At 39.2% G+C, this 23,488-nt stretch overlaps 1 protein-coding gene across 2 annotated transcripts in view; it reads left to right on the forward strand.

Moving 5' to 3' along the window:
- Positions 1-23,488, forward strand: part of RAPGEF5 (Rap guanine nucleotide exchange factor 5) — a 156,419-nt gene that overhangs the window by 10,535 nt on the left and 122,396 nt on the right. For both annotated transcript variants that reach the window (XM_086854251.1, XM_086854259.1), the window contains 4 exons: positions 18,296-18,346; positions 19,485-19,591; positions 20,592-20,713; positions 22,021-22,189. In XM_086854251.1, coding sequence (XP_086710377.1) covers positions 18,296-18,346; positions 19,485-19,591; positions 20,592-20,713; positions 22,021-22,189 — 449 coding nt within the window. Of the gene's footprint in view, positions 1-18,295; positions 18,347-19,484; positions 19,592-20,591; positions 20,714-22,020; positions 22,190-23,488 lie in introns of those variants that run through there.

Below are 23,488 nucleotides of genomic sequence, written 5' to 3' on the forward strand. Positions count from 1 at the left end.
TTACTGTTGTGCTGAAGGATACAAAGAAGAACATTGAGCAGATATTTAATTTCTTGTTTTATCTCATTAAACAAAATAAATGAGTTTCAGATTAGTTTTACCAAACCTATTTATCTAATTATGGCTTTCACTGCACTTGAATGAATGGTTACAAATCAATAGGTCTCTTAGGTTGCCAGGACATGCATTAATATTGGTGAGTCTCCAAGCTGAATACCAGGAGTGATGTCTCTTTGGTTTTTTTTCCTTTCAGGTATCTGTCCTCAGTTCATACAGCATATGCACAAACTAAGAATTTACCTGAAGGCCTGCTTAAAGAGTTCCATTTATAAATTGATCATTTGCAGTTCAGTCTGTCAAAAAATATTTACACTATTCTGGTAGAGGTTTTATTTTAAAAAACCCAAAGCAATTCTTTCAGTGGAAGCTAGAGTAGATAAAATCACCTTGTAGTGGTCAAGATGATGGTTCAACTAATCCTGTATCCATAAGTTTTAATGTTAATCTAACAGGTAACAGTTTAGCCACAAACATAATGTTTCTTGTGATTTCAAAAGAGTGTGTGGCCAAATGTTGTATTGCCTGCCTCCCACACTGTTTGTTTTTGTTTTTTTGTTTTTTTCTAGTTTCAAATAGTCAGATAGTTTATACTCTGGTGCTGGGGGTCTTGTTAATATTAACCATTTTAGTTACAGCTTTTCATGTTGTGCATCTAGAAATCCAGTCTTTTAATGAATCTGGATAGCATTTTGTTTTCAGACTCCTCTTGGAACACAAATTTACAAGGCTTCTCTGTGGGGTTGGCATTGCCACTGGTGACAATGGCTCTGCAAGGGAAAGAAAGCTAAGTTTTGTTCTGTTGTTGATGAAAACATTTAGTTTTGATCAGTTTTGAGTATCCTACCTTTAATTTCAGTGACCCTTCCTCTGTTCCTATGAGGCAGGGAACTTCCAACTTCTGTACATTTAACTTTTTATTCTTTATTACAGCTGTTTTTCAAGCAAGCAATTCCAGTCTCTCTGGATGACTTCTTCCATGCTGTAATCATTTTTGTTACCTTCTTTTGAACTCTATCTGGTTCTGCAGTGTCCCTTTGAACTGGTGATGGCTTGTGCTGAATGTAATATTCTAGATGAGACTGCACCACTGTTTCATATAAATCATGCAATTTCCTCCCTCTCCCTATCACGTAGGATTTTCATCCTAACAATCTGCTATCTCTTCAGAGCTCCAGGGGCCACTGATTAGTTCTTCACACAAAATGTCCTCCCAGCCATTCAGGTTGCTTTCTTTCAGCTGATGTAGTTAATTTAAAGCCATATAAATTGTCAGCATATTTTCCTTGCTTTTGATGTGGATAAACATAATTTAGCACTGTTTGCTTGACTCCCTTGACTAGGTCCATTTGAAGCTGTTTATAGGCTTCTGATTGTGACTAACCAAATTTGTATAAGTAAAATTTGCTTATCTTGATGCTGACATTGTAAACATATTTCATGAAACGGCACCCAGCCTAGGATACAATGTTGTGGCATCTTTGTATTTTCCTTTTCACGATGAAAACTGTCCATTTAATCCTGTTCTTGTTCTTTATTAATTCTGTGTTTCTGATCAGCTGCAGTGTTTTGTCTATGCATAAAAGACTGCTTTAGCTTCCTCTGAGGAGTTTTCTGTGTGAGGGTGAGTCCATGTTGAATTTGGAGGTACAGCTGTAGAGTGTTGCTGTGTAGGTGGTCTCCAAACTGATAGAACGTCAATCTTGAGTTTGTTGCAACATGTCCTGTCAAAGGCTTTGCTGTTCTTCTAAGGAATGTAAGAATATTCATGACCAGTGAAGCTCCTGTTTGGTGGGTGGACAAGTGTTTGGAAGGCTTTCCACAGACTAGTAACCAACAATTTTGTCAAATAATCTCTGAGCAGAGCTCTCTGCAAGTGTCTCTTGACTCTGCTCCTATCAGTATTTTCTTTAAAAGCTCTAGTGATGGATTGGAGAATAAGTTGTTAAGAAGTAGCTACTGCTCTGATACATCAAAGAAGAAAGAGCAGTGAGCAAAACTGCCATTTTTTGTTCTTTTAAAAATAACTTATTTTTATTTTTCTGCTTAGGCAAGTTTACGGCAAAACTGCTATTAGGGACAAACCTATCTAACAAGTAAACCAACAACGACTTTTGAAGAATGTCACATTATATAGGCATTTGTTCTCTATTCTTGTAAAGCACTTAATTAAAAACAGAGACACAAAATGCCCTTGTAGTGAGTGGTCTTTTGCATTTAACCAGAAAAGTTGAAAAAAAAAAGTAACAGAGCAACACTGTTATTAAATCAGAGTTGTGGTCTGATTAAAAACAATATCAGCTTAGGCTCTTTGAGAATCCATTTATTTTGGCTGTAGAAAAGTACCTACTTCAGTTGTTTATGAATAGAAAAACATGTTACAGGAAAATTTATGGCAGGATGGTGGGAGTCGATAAGGAAACATCACATTTGTCCCTTCTGTAAATAAAAATAATTCCAAAGAATCTATCCAGAGATAATAATTTCTTGTTAAAAACTGTCCCTGATCACTGAAAAGCTAATGGCAAATTTTGTGAAACTTCTGAGACTGGAAACCCCATTTAATATTTTTTTTTTATTTGAGTTAAGGAAGAAAACAGACTGCATCTTTATCCCTTGCTTTAGCAGTTCTTAGTGTTATCTGACTTTCAGAAACAAAAGCTAAATGCTGAGGGTCTGTGAGTCATCTTTTCAGCCTGAGCCAACTCCAGCTTCAGTATGTGTATGCTTGTTCCTTTATACCATGACTTTTTTCCTCCTAAGTTAGTCATTTTTATCTCTTGGCACAAGTGAAGAGGTTAAAAACGTCAATAAGCATGAGGCATGCTAAAAACATGCAAACAAACCTCCCATGTAATCTTCCAAACCCCAGAGTGTTCCCATTTCCATTATTTTGTTGTTCATGAGCCCATCTGATCTTTTGATCGTATCCTGATGGAGGGAGCAGGGAAATGAATTCCAAGACAAGTGTTTACTGACCAGGAATAATGTCCTAGAGGCCCTCTTCAGCTAACTTCTGCTGCTGTGTTCAGATCCAAAACAGACATTATGCCATTTCATAAAGAAAAAGCAGAAAATAAATTAGACAGAGGTGAAAAATTACTGTTGATCTGTTTTTGAAAGCTTTGCATTTTGAAGAAGTCTCTGTGTATCTGTTTATGTACCGAAGAGTTTTGTAAGCTCCTTTTAGCTTTGGTACAGTTATTTCTGGTGCTGGAGGAGCTACCAAATAGGTAGTTAACACATAGGCTCAGGCTGGTTTGGATAAAATGGATGAAGCCCCTGTGGCTTGTGGTGGTAGTTCCATTGAGACAAGGATGGTTTAAAGTCACCTCTGAAAAAACAGTGTGGGAAAGGATGGAGCAGTGAGCAAGGTGATGGGGGTGAGCACCAACTCTTTTTTGAAGACAGATTATCTCAAAATGAAGGTCTCCTACAGTAAGTGTTGATTTGCCATCAGTCTGCTCAGAATTTAACCATGGGTCATGTGTCCTTGCAGCAGAATAAGTGATGGAGTTGGATGGGCTTTGGAGATTGTCATGGTGAAGAGGCTGGAAGAATCTGGACAGAAATTACCTACTTTGCCCAGGCTGCCAGGTGAATTGATGAGAGTAAACTGAGTGTCCTGGCAGTCTGTTAGGATGTCCCTGACATCTTGCTTTCTGTTAGTGATCATGGAAACAAGATAGAGCATCTCTGCTACTCTCTGACAGATCAGTCGCTGTGGGGGGAATAATGCCACATATTAATCTTTTGGATAATTTTTCTTCCCTGATTTCAATCTAAATTTTCCATGTGCGTTGTTGCTTGAACCAACTTTTCAAGACAGCAGCTCCCCATCTGTCCCACCTCCTGCTTTGTGTAGGTCAGAAAACATTTGCTGACTTAAAATGATATTTATTAGTGACTTTTGAAACTGAGTAGGCTGGTAACTAGGATACAGTGGGTAAGTGGAAGGAGAGTAGCAGCGTACCGAAGTGATCAATGTTGCAAGCATTGGTTGTGATGCAGAATATTCAAGAATAAGACAGTTATTTCTTTTTGCCCCTAGGCCTGAAAAAATGTGGTCAGTCTTTAACTTCTTTTATTCTCATGGGACAAAGCACTCCTTCAAGGATCTTAGGATAAAGATTTAACACGGTGAAGCAGAGGAAGATGGCTCAGTTCTATGTAGTTTCTTTCCATGGACACATAAAGGAGGACCCTGAGGAATCCTGGACACTGGTGTGTGTGCAAGAGGGTTGCAGCTTCAAGGAGCACACAAAATGTGTGAGCTGCTCCTCCGTCTGGTAATCAGAAGCTGCTCCAAGTGTTCTGTTCCTAGCACTGGCTGCCAGGCCTGGCTGTCCTCAGGTGGTGGAAATGTGACCCTGTAGAAAGGCAGTCATGTGTGAGTCCTTTCCTCTGATTGTAGTATGGCATCAGCAGGCGGTTCTGCTGGCTCTTGGAGGTTGTTCTGTTCAGGACACACTCAGCTGTACTATGGCTGTGAGTAATGCAGAAGTTATTCTGCTTTTCTTTTGTATGACCCGTTCACACAATGGATAAGCAAGCTTCTGTTCACATTGTGTCCCTCTGCTTCTCTCTTACAAGTTCTAATGAGTATTTCTTTAAAAATAGTTACAGTGCTACCACTGCTGTTGCCAGTGAGGGATGAGGTGCTCTCCTGGGGGGTTATCTCAGATTCTGCAGGTGTGGGCTGTGGATGCTGCCTCGTGCATATTTTGAAACAGCCTTGAAAAAGTCATCCACACTTTCAAGCCAAAAGACTTCTGGTTTAAAACAACAGTTCCTCTGGAGGAGTAATTTTTCTTTCAACACCTGATGCACAGAGATCTTTTGAAATCTTAGAGAGTTCAACCTCTTTGTCAAGAGACACGTCTTACACAGACACGTGTGTTCAGTTTCATAATGTACAATTCACCTCAGATCCCTGCTCTGCTGTAATACCGTGGACTTTTTTCCACTGCACACATGTTTTTCATGCTAATTTATACTCTAGCTGTTTTTTTCTTTTGCATATGCCTTTGAGTATGAGAATAAGATTGACTAGGATATAGATGTCATATGGTGGGACTTCTGTTGGGATGGAAAACTAGATAATAGTTGCAAATGTAATTAAAGGTTAATTAATTCAGATAATTTAATCAGACATAGAAAAATCTAATCATTTGACTCTCAAATTGTGAGGGGTTTTTTCTATTTACGTCTTTCACAGGGAAAAATGTGCCTTAAAAGTCATTTAAAGGCTTTGTAATCCTTTAAAATAAATGGAATAAAGGGATACAAACTTTCTGCTTAAATGCCAGGTCTAGTTTTGCTGGAGGAAAATTACTGACATCATGGTGGACAAGAGACTGCTGTAGGACAAATTGAAGTAAGAGTTGTTTGTTTGTTTAGTTAGGCTGCCTGAAATAGTTTTTTCATAGCTTTTTTTCTCCACAAAAGGTTTAGTGCAGCACAGTTTAATATACTTTTTTTCTGTGAATTTGAGTGGGGTTATAATCTCAGAGGATATTAATCTTGCAATAATATATTGAAAAATTTTATGTCTTTTTGCTTAGACTGACTTTGGCTGTACATCTGAATATAGTCTAAGCCTGAGGAGAGGTGCAGGGATCACTTCTGAAGGCCCATGCTGTCTTGAAAATAAATAATAAATGCAGAGAACCTAATAGGACAGTTCCTATTCATGGTATTTTCAAAAGTCTATTTTTGGACAAAGGCCCTACCTTTCAAAACTGGAGGTCAAAAAGACAAAATTCCCTGGTACCAGCTGGAAAATCTTGAGAGATAAAGAATACTCTTCCACATTGGGATTGAACTTCCTACAGCAGTAGAAAGAAGGACTTGTAGACTTAATTAAATTTAGAGTGAGTAAATCTGCAGCATGAAAATTCAAAATAATGCAGCATAAACCTGATGTGACATATCCACGTGCTAGTAATATCAAATGTGTGAAAACAATTATTTACATGAATAAAGAATGAAAATTAAGATATATATCAGAAGAAAGGCAGGTAATTAAATTTAAGGATAAAGAATATAATTGAGCAAATCTGCCTCACTAGGGTGGAAGTCTTGCCTTGCTTGAAAGGCTGTGTTTCTTTCCTGAACCTATTTCACAAAGGAGGTTCCTGTCTAAAGATGCCTGAAATGTATCTGTGACCTCGTGGGGGTGCTGAGGATGTCTTTTACTTTCTTATGACATTGATTTGCACAAGAGATGTCATTTGTATTATTTGGTTTTGATTTTATCATATGTAAAATTTGTCATAAGTGAAATTTCCATCTCTTAGCTACTTGACACTTGAGCAGTTTTACTAAGGCAAAAAGAAATATCCAAAACTCATTTGTGTCTTGCATATATATTTTCTGATTCTGTAACCTCTCAGCCTGGTGAAAGCTAAATTTACCTAAGCAGCTTTTAGTGGTTGCTCATGTATTCTAGGTTCTTCACGTTCTAATTGTATTCCATATCTAATGGCTATTGCACACTGCTTTCCACACGTGCAGTTGGGATTGAATGATAGGCAGGCCTGGTTTCTGCTACATTAGAAAATTCAGGTATTTTTGAACTGCCTTGTTTCTCAGGTCTCTCCCCATCTCAGAGGTGACAAACCTCCCTTTGGAGTGGTTTGCACTTGAGTTTTCATTTGTTCCTGCTTTAATGGCCAGACTAAAGATTTGCAAGTTGATCAGAGTTAGTCCGACCTCACTCTGCAGAACGTTTGAAGGTGCTGGTAGCCGAGTTCCAAGTATTTCTGAGGCTTTGCCAAGAGCAGTTGAGGAGTTCCTGATGTCCTTTGCCAAAAATTGCTTGTGTGATCTAAGGGAAAGCTTTATTCTTTCTATGCCTATTGAGTGCTTTTTATCTCTCTGTACAGTGAGGCCTTGACTGCTTCATGAAACTGAAGTAGTTAAGCTTTAATAGTTTTTCCTACAAAAGAGTAAATTACAGCTGTTCTTCTGGAAGTGGTTAAGAGTTCCCACTCTCTGGTTCATAGTAGGTTGGCACTGGCTTGTGCCAAGAGCTACTGTCAGTGAAATTATTATTGTTCCCAAGAGGTCACGTAACGGAGCGCTGCCAATACAAACCACAGATTCTCAAACTGTTAAGGCTTTAACACAAAATTCTTTAAGCAGAGCTTGTTCACCCACCCTCAAGGCTGCTGCTGCTGCTCTCGGCAAACCTCAGAAGCGAGAAGAGCAGCAGTCGGCAGTTTTACTCTAGATTTGTTGTATCTAAAATGTCCTAGAGGTATTTGAACTCTGAGTGGGGCTGCCCTGGGTGTATGGAGGAGAGCTTGTGTGCTTCTGATGGCAGATTTTTACCAATGGGTCTCAAAGTGCTTTCAGAGCGTGCTTGTGGTCGTTCCCATCGCACGGGAAGGGAAATGTCTCACTGAAGGTTGTGACCACACCATGGTCAGGAATAAAACTGAGGTACACTGAACCTTCTGGGCCTTTTCCCAGGGGCTCACTTGGTCTCTGAAATCAGAAAATCAGTTCCTCAGAAACAAGGAGGAAATAGTTTGAATGTCTTGGACCAGGAGTAACTGTGCTCTCCCAGCAGGAAAAAGGTTTGGGAAATTACTGGGAGACCTACCTTCTGTGCAGGCAGTGGTAAAAGCAGGGCTCTCTGGGAGCAGGGACATTAAATTATAGGGACATTAAAAACATGCCTTTGTGGACTTGTGAACCCAATCATGGACAGTCTGTGTGCAGCCTATTAAAAGAAAATTTTAAAAAGTTGCCAGAAAGACAGGCATTTTTGAAATAGCAAACTAATGCAATTTACTGGGGGGGGATTTTCATATCATAATCAGAGCACAGAATTTTAACTTTGTCTTTTTGTACTTGAAACATTGAAGATACTTTAGTCATTGAAAACTATAAAACTGTCTCTTTAATTACAAATTTATTCCGAATGACTTAAGATTTTAATGGATTTTCTTATTCAATAATACATGCACTTTATATTGACATTTTTAGTCATTTGTCGTCATCGTTCACAGCTGATTTGCTGAATATTTGCTAATATTTGGGGTTTTGTTCCTGCATCTGTGTTCACTGAAATAGCTGCAGCCATCTTGGATATTTTTGCTCTTCTGCTGTTTGCTAGAATTCTTGTGGCAGAGGTGAACATTCTTGCAGCTGGGTTATGGAGGCAGTTCATCAGGAGGCTCCTGAGCCTGTGCTCACAAAAAATCAAGTGCCAAACCATTTTTGGGTTTTACCTGACAGCAGAGAGGGAACATTTGAATTTACACCTACATGGTGGGTGGTTGGTAGTGACAGGCGAGATGAATCACTCAGTTGATTGTCTGCTTTAAAATTTTTATTATATTTAATCTCTGAAAAATGTGGCTTGCTGAAGGTCAGGTTCTGGCACCAGTATTATCTGCAGTAATGTTGACAGCTGTGGTACATCAGCAATTAAGACCTGGCACAGTGGATAATGTGACGGGGAAAAGTTTTGGTGGAAGGCTAACGTGAAAATATGTCATTTCAAGGAACCTCTTTTTAAAAAAAGAATGGACCTAGAAATGTACTTCTGGTTGCCCTGAAGCTCCACTGACTTTTTCTTCCATGCCTGGTACAGCCAGAATTAAATTGTCTGAAAATGATGGAGAAGGAGACAACTACAGAATTATTTGTGTGCTAAGGGAACTGCAGGAGATTGTTTGATCTAACCCCTGCTCTGTGCAGGACAAAATTCAAAGCCAGAGGAATTGTGTAGGATGCTGTCTGGTGAAGTTACAAAAACTCCAGGAAGAAGATTTTACAACCTGAGTATTGTGTTTGTTTATTCTTGTGTTTGACACACAATTTCCTCATAAATTTCTTTTTACTAATGCGTGCTTGTAAGTCAGGCTTCCTGGCATTCAGAATGCCTTTGCTAAGTAGATGTGCCAGGCTGTTTCTTTTTTTTTTTTCATTTGGAAATGTGTCATAAGAAGGTATTTTGCTGGCAACATGAGAGACATGTCAACAGAGGTTCTTTGAAAAGCTTTTAAGTATGCAGACAATCTGCGTTTTCCTACTCCTGATCTGTCTTTTAACTGTTTTGTTGGTGTCTTCATTTAGATTTATCTGAAAATAAACAGTAGCCTGTCACTGGGAACATCATTTTAATTGTAGTGTGAAATATCCAGTGCACATTCTTTTAAAAGCTCCAAATAGTGTACTATCAAATTATAACTTGCATCATTAGAAATATGTTACAAAAAATTTTAGCAATCATTTAACCCCCCTACCCATCTTCTCTTATGTGTTGCCCTTCAGATTAAACCAGAGAAGCTGCTGGTGGCCAGGGACACAAGGGTAGATGACAAAGAGGCATCTACTGTATTAATTAGGTGCTAAGTTTTAAAAAAGTCTAAGTACAGCGACATTGCTAAATGTTTATGGTAACAGTCTGTACACTGCCTGTTTTGTACTGGAAGAAAGGGAGGATGCTGCTTTCCTGTGAAATGTTGCTGACAGCCAGGAAGAGTGAAATACACTGGAAATTTTGTAAGGTAGCATTAGGAAGTGTATGGCTGAACTGGCAAACTAGAGCACAAATGCTGCAATAAAGTTTAGTTAATGAAGGAACATGAATAGTCAATTAAGTGTACTCTGCATATTTTAATATTATATAAAACATGATAAAAAAGCAGTCAAATTTTTATTCTTTCTTCTTTTCATATTTAATGAAATCTCATTGCAAACATATTAGCGTAAGAGTTGAAAATGTCCATTCTCTCTTTGAAAGAAAGAGAAATCTTGTTTAAACTCTGTTTCTCTATTACAAACTATGTCCATGCAGTCTACAGTGGTAGATGACATGGGAATTTTGTTTTGCTTCAGCTGATGCATTTATGTGAACATGGAGTTGGAAGTGAAGTTCCCCACTGCTGACACCCTTGAATTTTGTATTGTCATTTTTTGTGAGCATAGTTAACTTCCTTTTTTGTGTTGACAGAGCAGTGTCTCTGTTGTGTTAACATAAAAATGATTTATTAGATGTGTTTTATGCCATCATTCCTTGGATAGTTTTAATTTGGCATAAACAAGGGCTTCCTCTGAGCACAGCTGTCCCTCCCTGCCTCCCTCCGTATCCCACAGCCTTTGCCTTGCTGGGGATTGTGTTTGTGGGGCTCTGCAGTGACCCCCACGAGGGAAACATCTCTGTTGAAACGAATCTCTGTTTAATGAGCTGATTCAAAGCCAGTGGTCCTTCAGCTTTGTTCAGGACATGGCTTCACGGACGCGCATGGAAGCACAAAGGAGAGGAGTGGTGGGGATGGGAAACTGAAGCAGGAGGTGTAGAGGGGACTCGACCCGCTTGTCAGCAGCCTCATCTCAGGGCACTTGATCTGATCTTGGATCTCATCATTAGCAGGAGGGTGGCTGTCTCCTTTCTTTAGTAACATGAGGTTCCTAACCAAGGCATCCCCTTCTGCTGGCTCACCGCTCCTCCCTTCCTCTCTGTCCGGGTGGGTGTCAGGATGCTGCAGCTTTATTTGAGGCACAGGATACAGATGGAGGAGCCTGTGTTGGTGCCTTCCTGAAGCTGGGTTTATCCTGGGCTTTTCACCATGGTAGGACTGAGGAAGAGGGAGGAGAGAAACCAGCCAGCCCTGCCATATTGTCTTCTGTGATATTCTTTTCTATTATTCACTTCTTTTAGGCTTAGAAAAGGGCACAGGAAATGAATTTTGCTCTTGGACACTAAATTACACTCCTTTCTAGGCTCCAGAGTTTTTGAAAGTAGATGGTTTATGCCAGATTTAGTAAAAATTAGTTTTGTTTGAAGCACAAACCTATTCAGCCATAGTTTGCTAGGTACTGGAAAATAAAGAAGTGCTTCTAAATGCATAGCTTTCCTAACTGTCACTGACTCAGAAATAAGGATTTAAACATAAAGAGTACTGCTTGTCTTTACAAAGAGCATCCATTTTCTTCTCACATTTCTTTCTGTTTTGGAGGAAGTGAGAATGAACCATGAGATGTGGGCTTCCCCTTCATGAAATAACTAATTTTGTAAGGTATTTTTATACAGAAAACAGATGACAATATCTCCTTGGTTTTCTTTCATTAATGACCCATTTGGGTTTCTCCAGAGAGCACTTCAGGCTCATCTGGGAACCCTAAATTGCAAGCTCTGCTGAATACTGATTTTTCTTTTTACAGCTTTTTGACTTTTTATGGTACGCCTAAGTATAAGAAGTTTAAGATGATCAGGAGAAGATCTTTATAAAAAAGATCCTTTGTAAAGGGTTTTATATTTAATCTTAAATAAATATTAATGCGGAGAACTGTCACATTGGTTGTTCTTCATTACCCGTGAATTCTGACAGTGGGTTTCAAGTGAAGCAGTGGGGGAAGGTTGTTTGTCACAAATATTATTGGCAGAAAGTCAGGCATATTCTACAGTTTCATATGAATGATATCCCCTGAAAGTCAGCTAGCTTCCCAACCAACTCTGCTTGCTGTGCCTTAGCAACAAGGAAAAATCTGTTGCCACATGGAAACGGATTGGGATTCATGACAACACTCCCTATATCCAGCCGCCTTCAAACAACGGTAGCGTTTCATCTACTAAACACAGCACCCGTGTCTTACTTCTGCTTAAAACAACCATCATTTAGACAGTAGCAAGTGTTGTCAAGTGCAAAAATTTCAAAGGTGGCAAAGTGATAAGTCATATTGTTCAGTAATTTTTTTCTCCCTTCCCCCACTGCTTGCCTGGCACGAGTAAGCACTGGGAATAAATGAGCAAATAAACTCCTGCAGAAATTACTGCCTTCTTGTGTTGCAGGTTGAGGAGGGTGTGCCAGGCAGGTACAGCCCAGCTTTGTTTCAGCATTTGTGTTCAGATCAGGGGTAGAGTGGAAACTCTCTAGTCATTGTAGCTGCTTGCTTTTAGCAACTCCAGAAAATCTTTTTGATAAAAAACCCCATAGGTTTCTATCAGTTGTAACAGTTGTTGTGGTTTCTGTCGCTCTTATGGCATTATCATTGTCATGGTTCATAACGAGGGAACAAAATCTGGTTGAGACACAAATAATTGCTTTTTGCTTTGTGCATGGAGTGGGAGAGAAGCCTGAGGGAAATTAAGTAAATACCTCTGGTGGATTTTTAAAATTTTTCCTGAGCCACTGTGTTCTTAGAGCTGGACGATCATTGGAGAGGAAAGTACAAGAAGATGATTGTTTTTGAGAGTGAATTTGTATTCAGCTTTATTTATGATCCTTTTTCCATACGCTCTCATGGCTGGAATGTGAGAAGTTTCCAGCATGAGTACTTGTGAAAGTGTATTTTAGGTTTGGATGCTTAAATTCTTGTTGGATATGTGTCTGAATATATAATTTCCTTTGTGGTCACATTAGCCAATTTAGGATTCAGGTGTTGAGTAGTTGCAGAAATCCCCCTGTCAGGGAATAGAAATGATCTCATTACTAGGTGGTCTGTGCTACACCATGTACATTTCAAAATGAGATGATTTTTTTTTGTTCAGGCTATTTATATTTAGGTAATAACAACACTGAAGCATTTGCTTAATTTTAAGTATATTGAGTAATTCAGTTTGAAATGCACAAGTGTTTTATTAAATTCTTTAGGGATGTAGTGTCAGTGCCCTGAAACTATGAACAATTGTTTTGTTATATTTGTACATAACAAAAATGTTTCTAGAACTGCTCAGCAACATGGAGTTGATCATGGGCATGTTTGCAATATAAGCTCTAGTCAAACAGACAAATATTAATGAGTGTGTTGTAAACAGAAAACAGGTAAAGTTTGATTGCACATTGAAAATTCCTAAGCATAAAATATTATGCTCATATTTTGGAAACACAACCGGTTAAAAACCTAGATATTTGGAAAATCTGGAGTGGAAGCCTGAACAATTTACTGGGGAAGAAAAGCCATGATTCTGCCTTTCCTCATTTCTGTTAGTTTTAAAATAAATCCCACTCTGGAAGATTTAGCAAAAGGAATAATCTTGACTAAAAATGAAATCCTTCATTCCCATTTTTGTCATTCTTTTTTCTCACTGACTGCACATGAATATCAGAAGCTCCTAGAAGAAAGGCAAAACGTTTCTGTTCCATATTTGAAATTATTATTTTCTTACAATTTCTATAGCCTCTTTTGAGGTGTTACATTATGACTTCTAGTGTAGACAGGTTGCTGGCTGCTACCACTGCACTAAATCCCAGCTGAGGAAAGCACTTGAACTGGAGCTTGAAGCACTCTTGCTTTGTTTCTTTCTGGGCATGCTGGTGATTAAATTGCTAGCAGATGTATGGAGCATTGCTGATGCTACTGTGACTGCAGTGCTGGCAATGGCAGAAATATCAGCAGTTGTTGGAACAGCTTGGGCAGGAGGCGAGGCACAAGCAACTTGTAGGCAAGTCATTCTCCCAAGCTGAGATGTGGCCAAAGCAAAAATTCAGGTCTAAAAATGAGGAGAAAATTCAAATCTATCTCCAAAAAAATATGACTAAATCCATGCACTATACTACCCTTATCCCTTGATCTGAGCGTTAACCAGGTTGTAGTAAATGCACAGAGAGTTGCTATAGTGGACCCAGCTCAAAACCCATGGAAGGAACTAAGTCAGCATCTTACAGTAAGATACAGCTTGTTCTTTCCAATGGAACCATTACTATACTCTGTTGTGTAGTATTTTGTGGGGGAATTTCTTTCCAAACCTCTAAAAAAACAGTCCATGCCGATAATTAAAATATTATCATCAATACCTTTGCATTCTTAACTTTAAATAATGTCATAAATTCTCAGCTTGTTTTAAAAATAACTGTACTGTTGAAGCAATACTAATTTAAATTTAATTATAGACTTTGTGTAGTAGTACTAGTCATTAAATTAGCCTCTGCTTCTAAAAGTCTACCTAGCATATTTAATTGTTTGGCTTAGAGTCCTATAGGCTGATCATTCATATAGATTGTAGATAAATATTTCCTTCTGGTTGTTTCAATTACTTGCTGATCACTTTATTTTAATCCCCATTCTTTTCACGTCATTACTCCTTGAGATTTTAATGATTTTAAACAGCACAGTAAACTCCTTTATAATGTTCGCCAATTCAGACTAAATTTTCTGTGGTGTATTCAGACTTGATACTAGCAGTCCTATTCCAAAACCTTCTCTGTGACTCTGTCCTGTCCTGTCATGTGCAGGTTGTGTCCCCACACTAGGACAATGCCATCCCTGTGCCATGTTCATAGTTCAGACTCTGAAAGACAGAGGACCTTTCCCTGCCTCTTTCTTCCTGCATCCCCAGCAGGGAAGATGAAGCTGCCTATGCACACCTACTCACGTGTGATGGGACAGCCCTGCTGGAGGACAACCAGTGCTCTGGAGCTCCTGCACATAGGGTCTTCTGTCCCAGGACCACACGTGCTGCCATAGCCCCGTCCTCTCCCTGACATGGGGTTTGGCAAAGCTTCTCCTCAAGCTGGCAAAGAGGCACATGGGGATGCCAGGGTGGCAGTAGCTAGAAAGCAGCACTTGGCATGGCCAACAATAACTGTTCCAAGGTAGTTTTCATTAGAGATGAGCTGTTTGCTTGACGACTAATTAATTTGCTTTAAAAGCACATTCTGGCTCATTCTTAGAGCGATTTGCAAATGCATTTTCAATTGGTGTGTATGTCAAAATAATTTTGGGGGAGCAGCCTATATTTACCAGATATCTTCAGGGAGGAGTGGTGCTTCCCCAGCAGAGCCAGAGCCACCCAAAATCTGGGGTCTTTGAAGATAGGCTGGGCTACTTATCCACTACCTCTTCTCCTCCTGTAGGCAACTGCCCAGTTTATCCCCAACAGCCAAAGCAGAGTCTGCTGAACAGAGGTGTGCTCAGTACCTAATATCTATTGAGGAAAGAAAAGAAAAGAAAAGAAAAGAAAAGAAAAGAAAAGAAAAGAAAAGAAAAGAAAAGAAAAGAAAAGAAAAGAAAAGAAAAGAAAAGAAAAGAAAAGAAAAGAAAAGAAAAGAAAAGAAAAGAAAAGAAAAGAAAAGAAGAAAGATCTATCATGGTAGCTAGGACATAAAAATCCTAAATTTCTGTATCAATTTTCCTATTCCAGAAAACCACTTCCTGGTTTTTTTTTTTGGTTTTTTTTTTGTTTGTTTTGTTTTTTTGTTATTGTTTTTTCCTATCCAGTTTCTATTTTCTTATGCTTTTAGAAATTTTGGGTTCCTGCATAGCAGGCTAAATGTACTCTCATGGTCTCTCCAGTGTTTCATCTTTTCTCTGCATTGATGTGGGTTCAGGCTGCCACTGAAAAGCTGTTGTCCTGTCCTCCCTCATCCCATTTCAGGGCTGTGAATTCCTCCCATCTTCCGTGCACCAGAACTAGTACTTTGTGGTCTGAAGGATAAACTAGAAGTTTTGGGTTCTTTTCTGTACTGGTTTTCAGCATCAGACACCTTTTGCAGACTCCTTAGAATTTCTTCCTAATATTTAATCTAAATCTACCCTGTTTCAGTTTAAAATGATTACCTGCTGTCCTTCCACTACACTCCCTGATAAAAAGTGCATCTATGTCCTTCTTGTTGGCCTCCTTTAGATACTGGAAGATACTACGAGATCTCCCTGGAGCCTTCTTTTCCTCAGGCTGAACAACCCCAACTCTCTCAGCCTACCTCCATGGGAGAGGTGCTCCATTCTCATGCTCAACCCAGTGGCCCTCCTCTAGGCTTCCTCCAAGAGATACCCCATCTTTATTATACTGGGAGGCTGACAAATGGATGCAGTACTCCAAGTAGGGGTCTCACAAAAGTGCAGTAGAGGTATAGAATCACTGCCCTCAACCTGCTGCTCCTCCTTCTTCTGATGCAGCCCAGGATACAGTTGGATCATGTCCGGTTTCTCATTCTCCAACATGCCCAAGTCCTTCTCCACAGGGCTGGTTTCAATCCACTCATCACTCAGCCTGTGTCCATGTTTGGGATTACCCCAACCCAAGCACAAGACTTGGTCTTGTTGAGATACATGAGGACTGCACAGGCCCAGCTCTCAAACCTGTCCAGATCTCTCTGGATGGAACCACTTCCCTCTAGAATATCAGTCACACCAGTGAACTTGTCATCCCCAGACTTGCTGAGGGTGCACTCAATCCCATTGCCCACGTTCCCATGTTAACATCAGGATGTTAAATAATATGGTCCCAGAGGGACACCACTCATCACTGGTCTCCACACAGCCATCAGGCCATTGACCACAACTCTTTGAATTTGTCCATTTCCTTATCCACTGTCCATCTGTCAAATCCATGTCTCTCTATTTTAGTGACAAGATATGTGTGGGATATCCTTGTTTTACACAAGGTAAATGGTATATGTCAGTCTCTCTTATCCATCTCCACTGTAACCCTGTTGTAGGGGGCAACCAAATTTATCTCAAATTTATGAGTTTCACCTTACACTGTCATGTAAGTGCACACTGCAGTACCAGTATTCTCCCTGGGTGATCCTCCCTGTCCTCTGTCAGTGCCAGCCTGGGAAAGGAGCAGGGAAATCCATGCATAAACTTTGACTGTGCTGCTGCAGTGAGTGAGGCTTGTGGAATGAAAGACTTGGACAGAAACCAAGAGAAGTGGTGGTATGTAGGGCTGCTGCAGAGCCAAGGTGTTAATGACATGCCAGCTAGGAAGAGTAAGTGGGATCCAAGGCAGTGCTGCACTCTTTCAGCATCTTTGTTGGGTACAAGAGAGGAAAATTAGGCTTATATGTTATATTATTTCCATATGGAGCTACTGTAATGCATGGAACTACACTAAGGCTTGTGATGAGTGTGGAAGGGTAAACAGCGATAGGAGCCTCTGTGGTTCCTCTTCCCTTCCCTTTCTAAAAATACAGGGACAAGAATATGGAGAAAAAAGCAGGTGGTGTTACTGAAATATGGATTCTGTAATTCTTACAGGGTGTGAAGGGTGTGAGAATTGGATCTTTCTCAAAGCAAGGAATTAATTATGCTGCTTACAAGTTGGAATAATGTGAGGGTGCACCACATGAGCTTCCTGTTGTAGTGCCAGTGCACCTCCACAATGCCTTCTTGTCCACTTCCAGGCTCATTTTAGGCAGTGTTTATTTGTATTTGTGTGGCTTGTAGTAAGATAGAAGTTGCAAGTAAGCATCAGTAGAGACAATATCTTGACTTTTAATAATGACAAGATATGGGAGGATCATAGTGAGTAAGAGTGGGGTAACCTGTTTCTTGTGGAGATGTTTATCCTGTCTCTGCCTTTCAGAGTCCTGGTTCACTGTGAATGTTATAATTTTAAATCCCAGTCTTTATTGATGAGTGGTAAGATTTTGGCACTTGCATGTCCCTGCTGTGAAGACTTATTTGTGATTTTTCTTTCTGTCTCCTCAAATATGAATACTCTCTAATTCCACTGAATGATCAGTTATTCTTGTGTAATGTAAGACAGAGCACAGAAAATCTGCCTTTTCTCTGTGCCATATTGTATAATTGCATTATGTCTCTTGTAATCTCTCCTTTGTAAGGTAAATAGTTTTTTCTGTCTTTTCTCATGTTAAAATGTATCCAAATCCTTTATTATTCCCACTATTATTGTCTGAATCCCCTCTAACAGTGCAGCATTCATTTCTTGAGAAGCTGTTATGAGTGCAACATGTGTCACAGCAGAGATAATGCTGATCTACATGAGTCACCTCCCCACCGGTCACCATTTTATTCACCATTTATCCTAATTTCTTTTAACTACAGTTAACAATTTCATTTAGAAGAGTGGTCTTCCTTGAAAAGGGTTCTGTGACCCTGAGGTGTCTTTACTGAATTGATAAAGTTTGCTTTAAAAGTATGTGTAATTACATTTTCTCCCTCTAGTACATGCTGATTTCAATATTGAGCTCATCACAATATTTTCTTTTCACCCAGCATTTTTTAGGTTTATCTTGATATTCTTCACTGTCATTTTTCATCTTTCCTGACCAAATAATTGTGTCTTATCTATAGGTTTTGCCATCTCATTGTTCATCTTCTTTTCCAGATAAGAATAAATGTAAAAAAAACATAGAACTGAGTTTACCTTTTTCCTGATCTGAAACAATTATTATTTGGAGACGTATTTAGATGAATTGATAAATTCTTTTTATGTAGATTTCAATAGCTAAAAGACTAGATTGCAGCTACTTTTTTTTTTTTTTCATATGCCGAAACCATAAGAAAACTAACAGTCTACCAAATTATCTTACAGACCCTGTCCAGAAGAATTTCAAATCCCTATTTGGAAACTCCTTCAAATAAGGTACTTGTGAAGCTTCTTTTTAATTCTATTTCATCAAACAACATGTGAGGAATGCTTCTGCTTCAGTTCAACCTTTTAATGGTAGCTTTGAAGACACTTGTGAATGTGACCTGCAGTTAAATCCAGTTAAGAAGTTAGTTATCACTTAGTGTGTGTGTGGAACAAATCATGTCCTTCTATTACTGAGTTTGCAAAATGAATTGTTGTTAATTTCAGTGTGCACTTGCTTCCCAGTCACTTCAATGATTGCCACTGTTTGGCTTACTTTTACACTATTTGAGAACTGTGGTTTGCATGCAACAATATGCATGTCTGGCTTGCTGTCTCAGGTCTATTCTGTATGCCTTAAAAAGTTCCTAAACGTAGGAAGCAAACAAACAAAAAGATGAAACCAAACAGCATCAAGTTAGTTCTTTGTGTCACTTGGTGTGTATTGATGGGACAGTCAGGAAACATCACAAAAGGAGCCCAAGGTAAATTCTTCAGTAAGGAGTACAAGGAGTCTGGGTGGAACATGATTTTATGGAAGACTGATTTAAGTTCTGTTTTGACAGACACATCTGCAGCCTTGAGGTGCAGGGTAGAAATCAGGTGTGGGGGAATCAGAGGTGTGTCCATTCTGAAAGATCATGTCCTCCTGTCAATGCATGGATGAACTGATCTACAGCTGTCATAGGAAACCTCCAAAGGTTCTGAACGAAAAGAAAAGACTATGAAACAGTGTTTCAGTGTGTATTAGGCTTGAAATAAATTATTTAGCCCAAATACATTGGAAATTATATCTATTTTAAACCGTATTTGTGTGATTTTGCAATAGCTCATGTGTCTCTGCTTTGCTAGAATAACATGTGTTTTCATTTTACTGTTTCTCAAAGGTAAAGCTGATGGATGGATAGTAAAAACTCTCCTTTTCTAGGGCAGCCAATCTAAAATCAGCCCAGCTCATAGGGCACCTGCAACACATGATACAACTGGCAGAAGCTGGGGTGCATTTCCTGTGAGACTTTGTGTGCTTGCTTGTCATTTACCTGTGAAGAAGGCATTGCTCAAAGGGAGGGAGTGGACAGTGGCAAGGCAATTTACTTCAGCAGGAATAAATCCCTGTTTGTCACAGTTTTCAATTTCTCTTTTCATTCAGATTTATGGAGAAAGTTCTTCCTGTGCTGGGAGAGCTCTCAGGAATATTTTTACTCTACAAGCTTCTGACCTGATTAAAGACAGGGTGTACCTTACTGGCATTTGCAGGTAAATCAAAATAATTTGTTTTAATCAGTTTTAAGAGTATTTGCATTTATCCATGCCTCTATGATTTGACAAGAGAGTAAATTCTGAGTGAAAGATTCTGCATATGTCATTAAGAATTGAAAAAATTTTCTTAAAACATTTCTTTAGTGTCTCATGTACCTTAATATGTTTTCTTGCATTACAATGTCAGTTTTCAGAAAACAGCAGTGGCCTGATTGTATATCCATTTATTCAAATGCTTATGATTTTCATATACAATAGTGTTTGTCAGTTATTTTGTTGGAAAGAAAGAGTATTAATTTCAGCCCTGATTTGGAGTTATAAAAGAGCTTAATTGTATTCTAGGATTTAGTGACACAGTGATTCCTGCATGTAATTTATGGAATATTTCTGTAATGAAGTGATTTTCCATTTGTGTTGCCTTGTAGCATAAATGCTTCCTCCTATTTTCAGTTATACCAAAATATACAGCTCTCTACTATAGCACCATTCATTCACACCTGTGTTTAGGAGAAATCCATTACTTTTTAATTATTGTTTAAATATATCTATTTACCATTAAAAGTACATCCCAGAGCAGCACTTAAAGGTCTTACATATATTGTTTAGCTATACTGATTATGCCTATGCTCAGAAAGAAAAGAAAATCCTGAGGCTAAAAATTGGATTTTATTTATCTCATGCATCTTTGGATGAACTGTATGCAGCACAAATTGATAAAAATGCTACATATTGCAAAGTATGCTACATGAATCAGGTATGTAAGGGAACTTGCTCTTCTAACATAAGTTCCCTCATTGTAGCTGGAGGTATCCCCTGAGGCTTGCCAATATAATTTCTTCCCCTGAAATGAATAGGTTTACAAAAATTAGGATTTGAGACAAAGAGTTTTCTGTGCTGAGCAAAAAGGCTTTTTGATAGCTTTAAAAATAGCTCTTTATTATAAAAGAATGCTTTAGCATTGCTGTAGCTTAAGAAGTGATGTTTTGCTTATTTTCAGGAGAAGCTGTGTTGGATCAGAACTCGTAGACTGGCTTTTGGAGCAGTGCCCTTTTGTCAAGTGCAGATCTACAGCAGTTGGAGTGTGGCAGCTCCTCCTGGATATGGGCATTATATTGTCAGGTCAGTCCTGCCAGTACTTCCAGTGAGAGGAAGGCTATCCCTTTCTCCTGCATAGGACAAGAGTTGTGGTTTTGATCAGAGGAGGGAAAGGAAAAAAGCACAGATTGATCAAATTTTCTTGCCAGTTCTTTATTCTACTATCTTTTCGGGAGGCTCACGTCCGTGACCTTTTATTTCACAAATACCAAAGATCAATCCCCTGTTTGTGGCAATTTCGTTCCCTTTGCTTTTGCAACAGTAATTGCCTATTATCAAGTTGCAGACAGAGTGCTGGTCTTTTCCAGCCTTTCTTTTTCTTTCCCACAAGTTATTTTAGGTTTCTCACAAGACAGCAGCTGTTTAGCCACTGCAGATCATGGCTTTACCAGATGACTTCTGTAACTATTAATGATTTTCTTTTCCTCTCTGTTTTCCACAGTTTTTAATTACAGTGGGTTGAGAGAGGACCCAGGTCCTTGAGATGGTAGTGAGGCCAGGTCCTACCCTGCTGTCCCCAGCTCCCCCACCAAACTGAGGGATTTGGTTCAGATAACATGGTTGGTGATAATTTCACTGGTAACCAGCCTCTGGATATCTGATGCTTTGAGGGTGGGACTGCTTAGGCAGCTCAGATTAGGTTATACTCCACCCTGGGGTCTGTGCTAGACACTTAACCCCTTTCTTGTGAAAAGGTGAGGAGTTGTGGAAGATTTCTGCATGTGTACACTGACAGTGTAAGGGTTTTTTTCAACTAAACTGACAGCATGTCTGGTGGTGCAGCCTCAGCAAGGCTTAAATTACTTGTTGCAGGAGCTTGTGCTTTTGGCTTTGGACTCTGTCCCTCCTTCCCTATCAAGTAAATTTTTCAGGGAAGACAACAAGTACATCTTCTTATCCAGGTTTAGTCTACAAATCCAGTAGCCCTGAATTTGAGAAGAAGCTGGAATAATGATGAGCTGCATCCCCGTTACTACACTTTGTTTACTGGTGCCTGATCATTACTGAAAACAGTATAGAAACCAATGGAAACTGAGTAATCTAACAAAAAAGAGAAAGGTTTTAATTCCCTAAACCTGAACTGATTCTGAAATTGACTAAACACTCATCAGTCTTAAGGCTTGAATTTCAGGCTCCTGGAGATCTTTAAACTGAGGTTTTGGGGTTTTCCTCTTTGGATGCACTGAATTAAACTGAGGATTGTTTCTGTGCTGAATATTCAACCCTTTTTCCCAAGTGATGGTACAACTCAGCATTAAGATCAAGTGTAATACAGAATGTATATTACATGGTGAAGGTTTAAAGGGTATCTAATATTATTTTTCTAACAGTGGACAGACAACTCTATTTTCAAGACAGTCATGCTTTCTACCAGTTCTCAGCGGATGAATGTACCTACCTTTTCTGTGAATTTGAGAAAGAGGAAGCATGGAAGAATGGAGTAAAGCTCCTACTTCAACTACTGCCACTGTCTCCTCCCAGGATTGACATGTGCAATCTGTAAGTGTGTGTGTACAGCTGTTTGCAACTTCTATTGACTATTTTATAAGTATCTGGCCTTATAATGACACTGTTTACCCCCAAATCACCTTGCAAATGAGACAGTTTTTTCGGGGGGGTTGGAAAATCTTGTAGAGATGTGCTTTCCATCTGAGAAGGTCAGTATGGGTACAAAAATGGAGGCACTTGACTAGGAGTTTTGGACATATTACAGTTTTTAGGCACTGTATTGCTGCCTCTAGCTTGCAATGCCCTCTACCTGGGCACGTGACTTTTTTTTGTCTTCTCTTACATTTGGAAGTTTGGCATTAATTTGGCAGCAGGGATGCTCTGGTGCTGATTGACGAGCAGGTCAGATGCCCTTGTCATGTGTCAGGATCAGGTTTCAGATGGATTGACAAGATGGGTGGAGATGTGGTACCTTCGGTCATTTGATTTTAATTTCCTAATGTATTTTTGCCAGAGCTCTGTAAACTCACTTTATTATTCCTTTTTCAGAATATGCCTTTTAAGAGTTTTACTTCCTATGTGTCTCCCCTTTCACTTGACTATTGTATGTTATTGTGCTCTTTGTGCTCAGGTGTCTGCACTGAGTGGCTAGAAGGAAAACATAGTTATTTGTTCCACAGTGAGAGGCCAAAATAGAAGAGAAAGGTGTTAGTGAGAGTTCTGGAGGCTCATGACTATTTACTATGCTTTAGTAAATCTGCAGGAGCTGGCCTGAACAGACAAGTTGAGTTAAATTCTTTCATTGTCCTTAGCATGATGATCCTCCAACTCAATACTTTGGAGAACTATTACCCTGTCAGTACCAGAATTTATTCTTTTTGATGCCAAAGACAAATCTTTCTTCTATGAGTACCTTCCTTCTCTGCATACTAGCTTTTAAAACTGCTCATTCTCAAAGATGAATATCCAGTAGAAATATTTTAAAGGAGCACAAAGTCAGAAGACCCTGTAAGCTGTCTCAAGCCCAGATTCTTACATTCACACATGCTGAGTTGGTAGGAAGAAACCTCAGTAATTTGGCTGCATGGTTCAGGGCAGAAACTTGATTCCCCTCCCTACTGCTGACTGCCCTCACCAATCAAATATTGGCAGTTTTGGAGTGGAGATTCCCTTCAAAATTCATTTATTTGATCAGCTTGAGTGAGTGTAGACAAGTGACAAGAACCCCAAGCCACTAGAGCAGCGGGACTGAAAATGATCTTCTAAGCAGCTGACTCACATGGGAGAAAACCTTTGACTACTTTTGCAAATAGAAATTCTTGTCTTCCAGCCAACTCTGGTGCTAAATGG

Source organism: Cyanistes caeruleus, chromosome 1 (genome assembly GCF_971803275.1).
Source record: "Cyanistes caeruleus chromosome 1, bCyaCae1.hap1.1, whole genome shotgun sequence".
NCBI lineage: Eukaryota > Metazoa > Chordata > Aves > Passeriformes > Paridae > Cyanistes > Cyanistes caeruleus.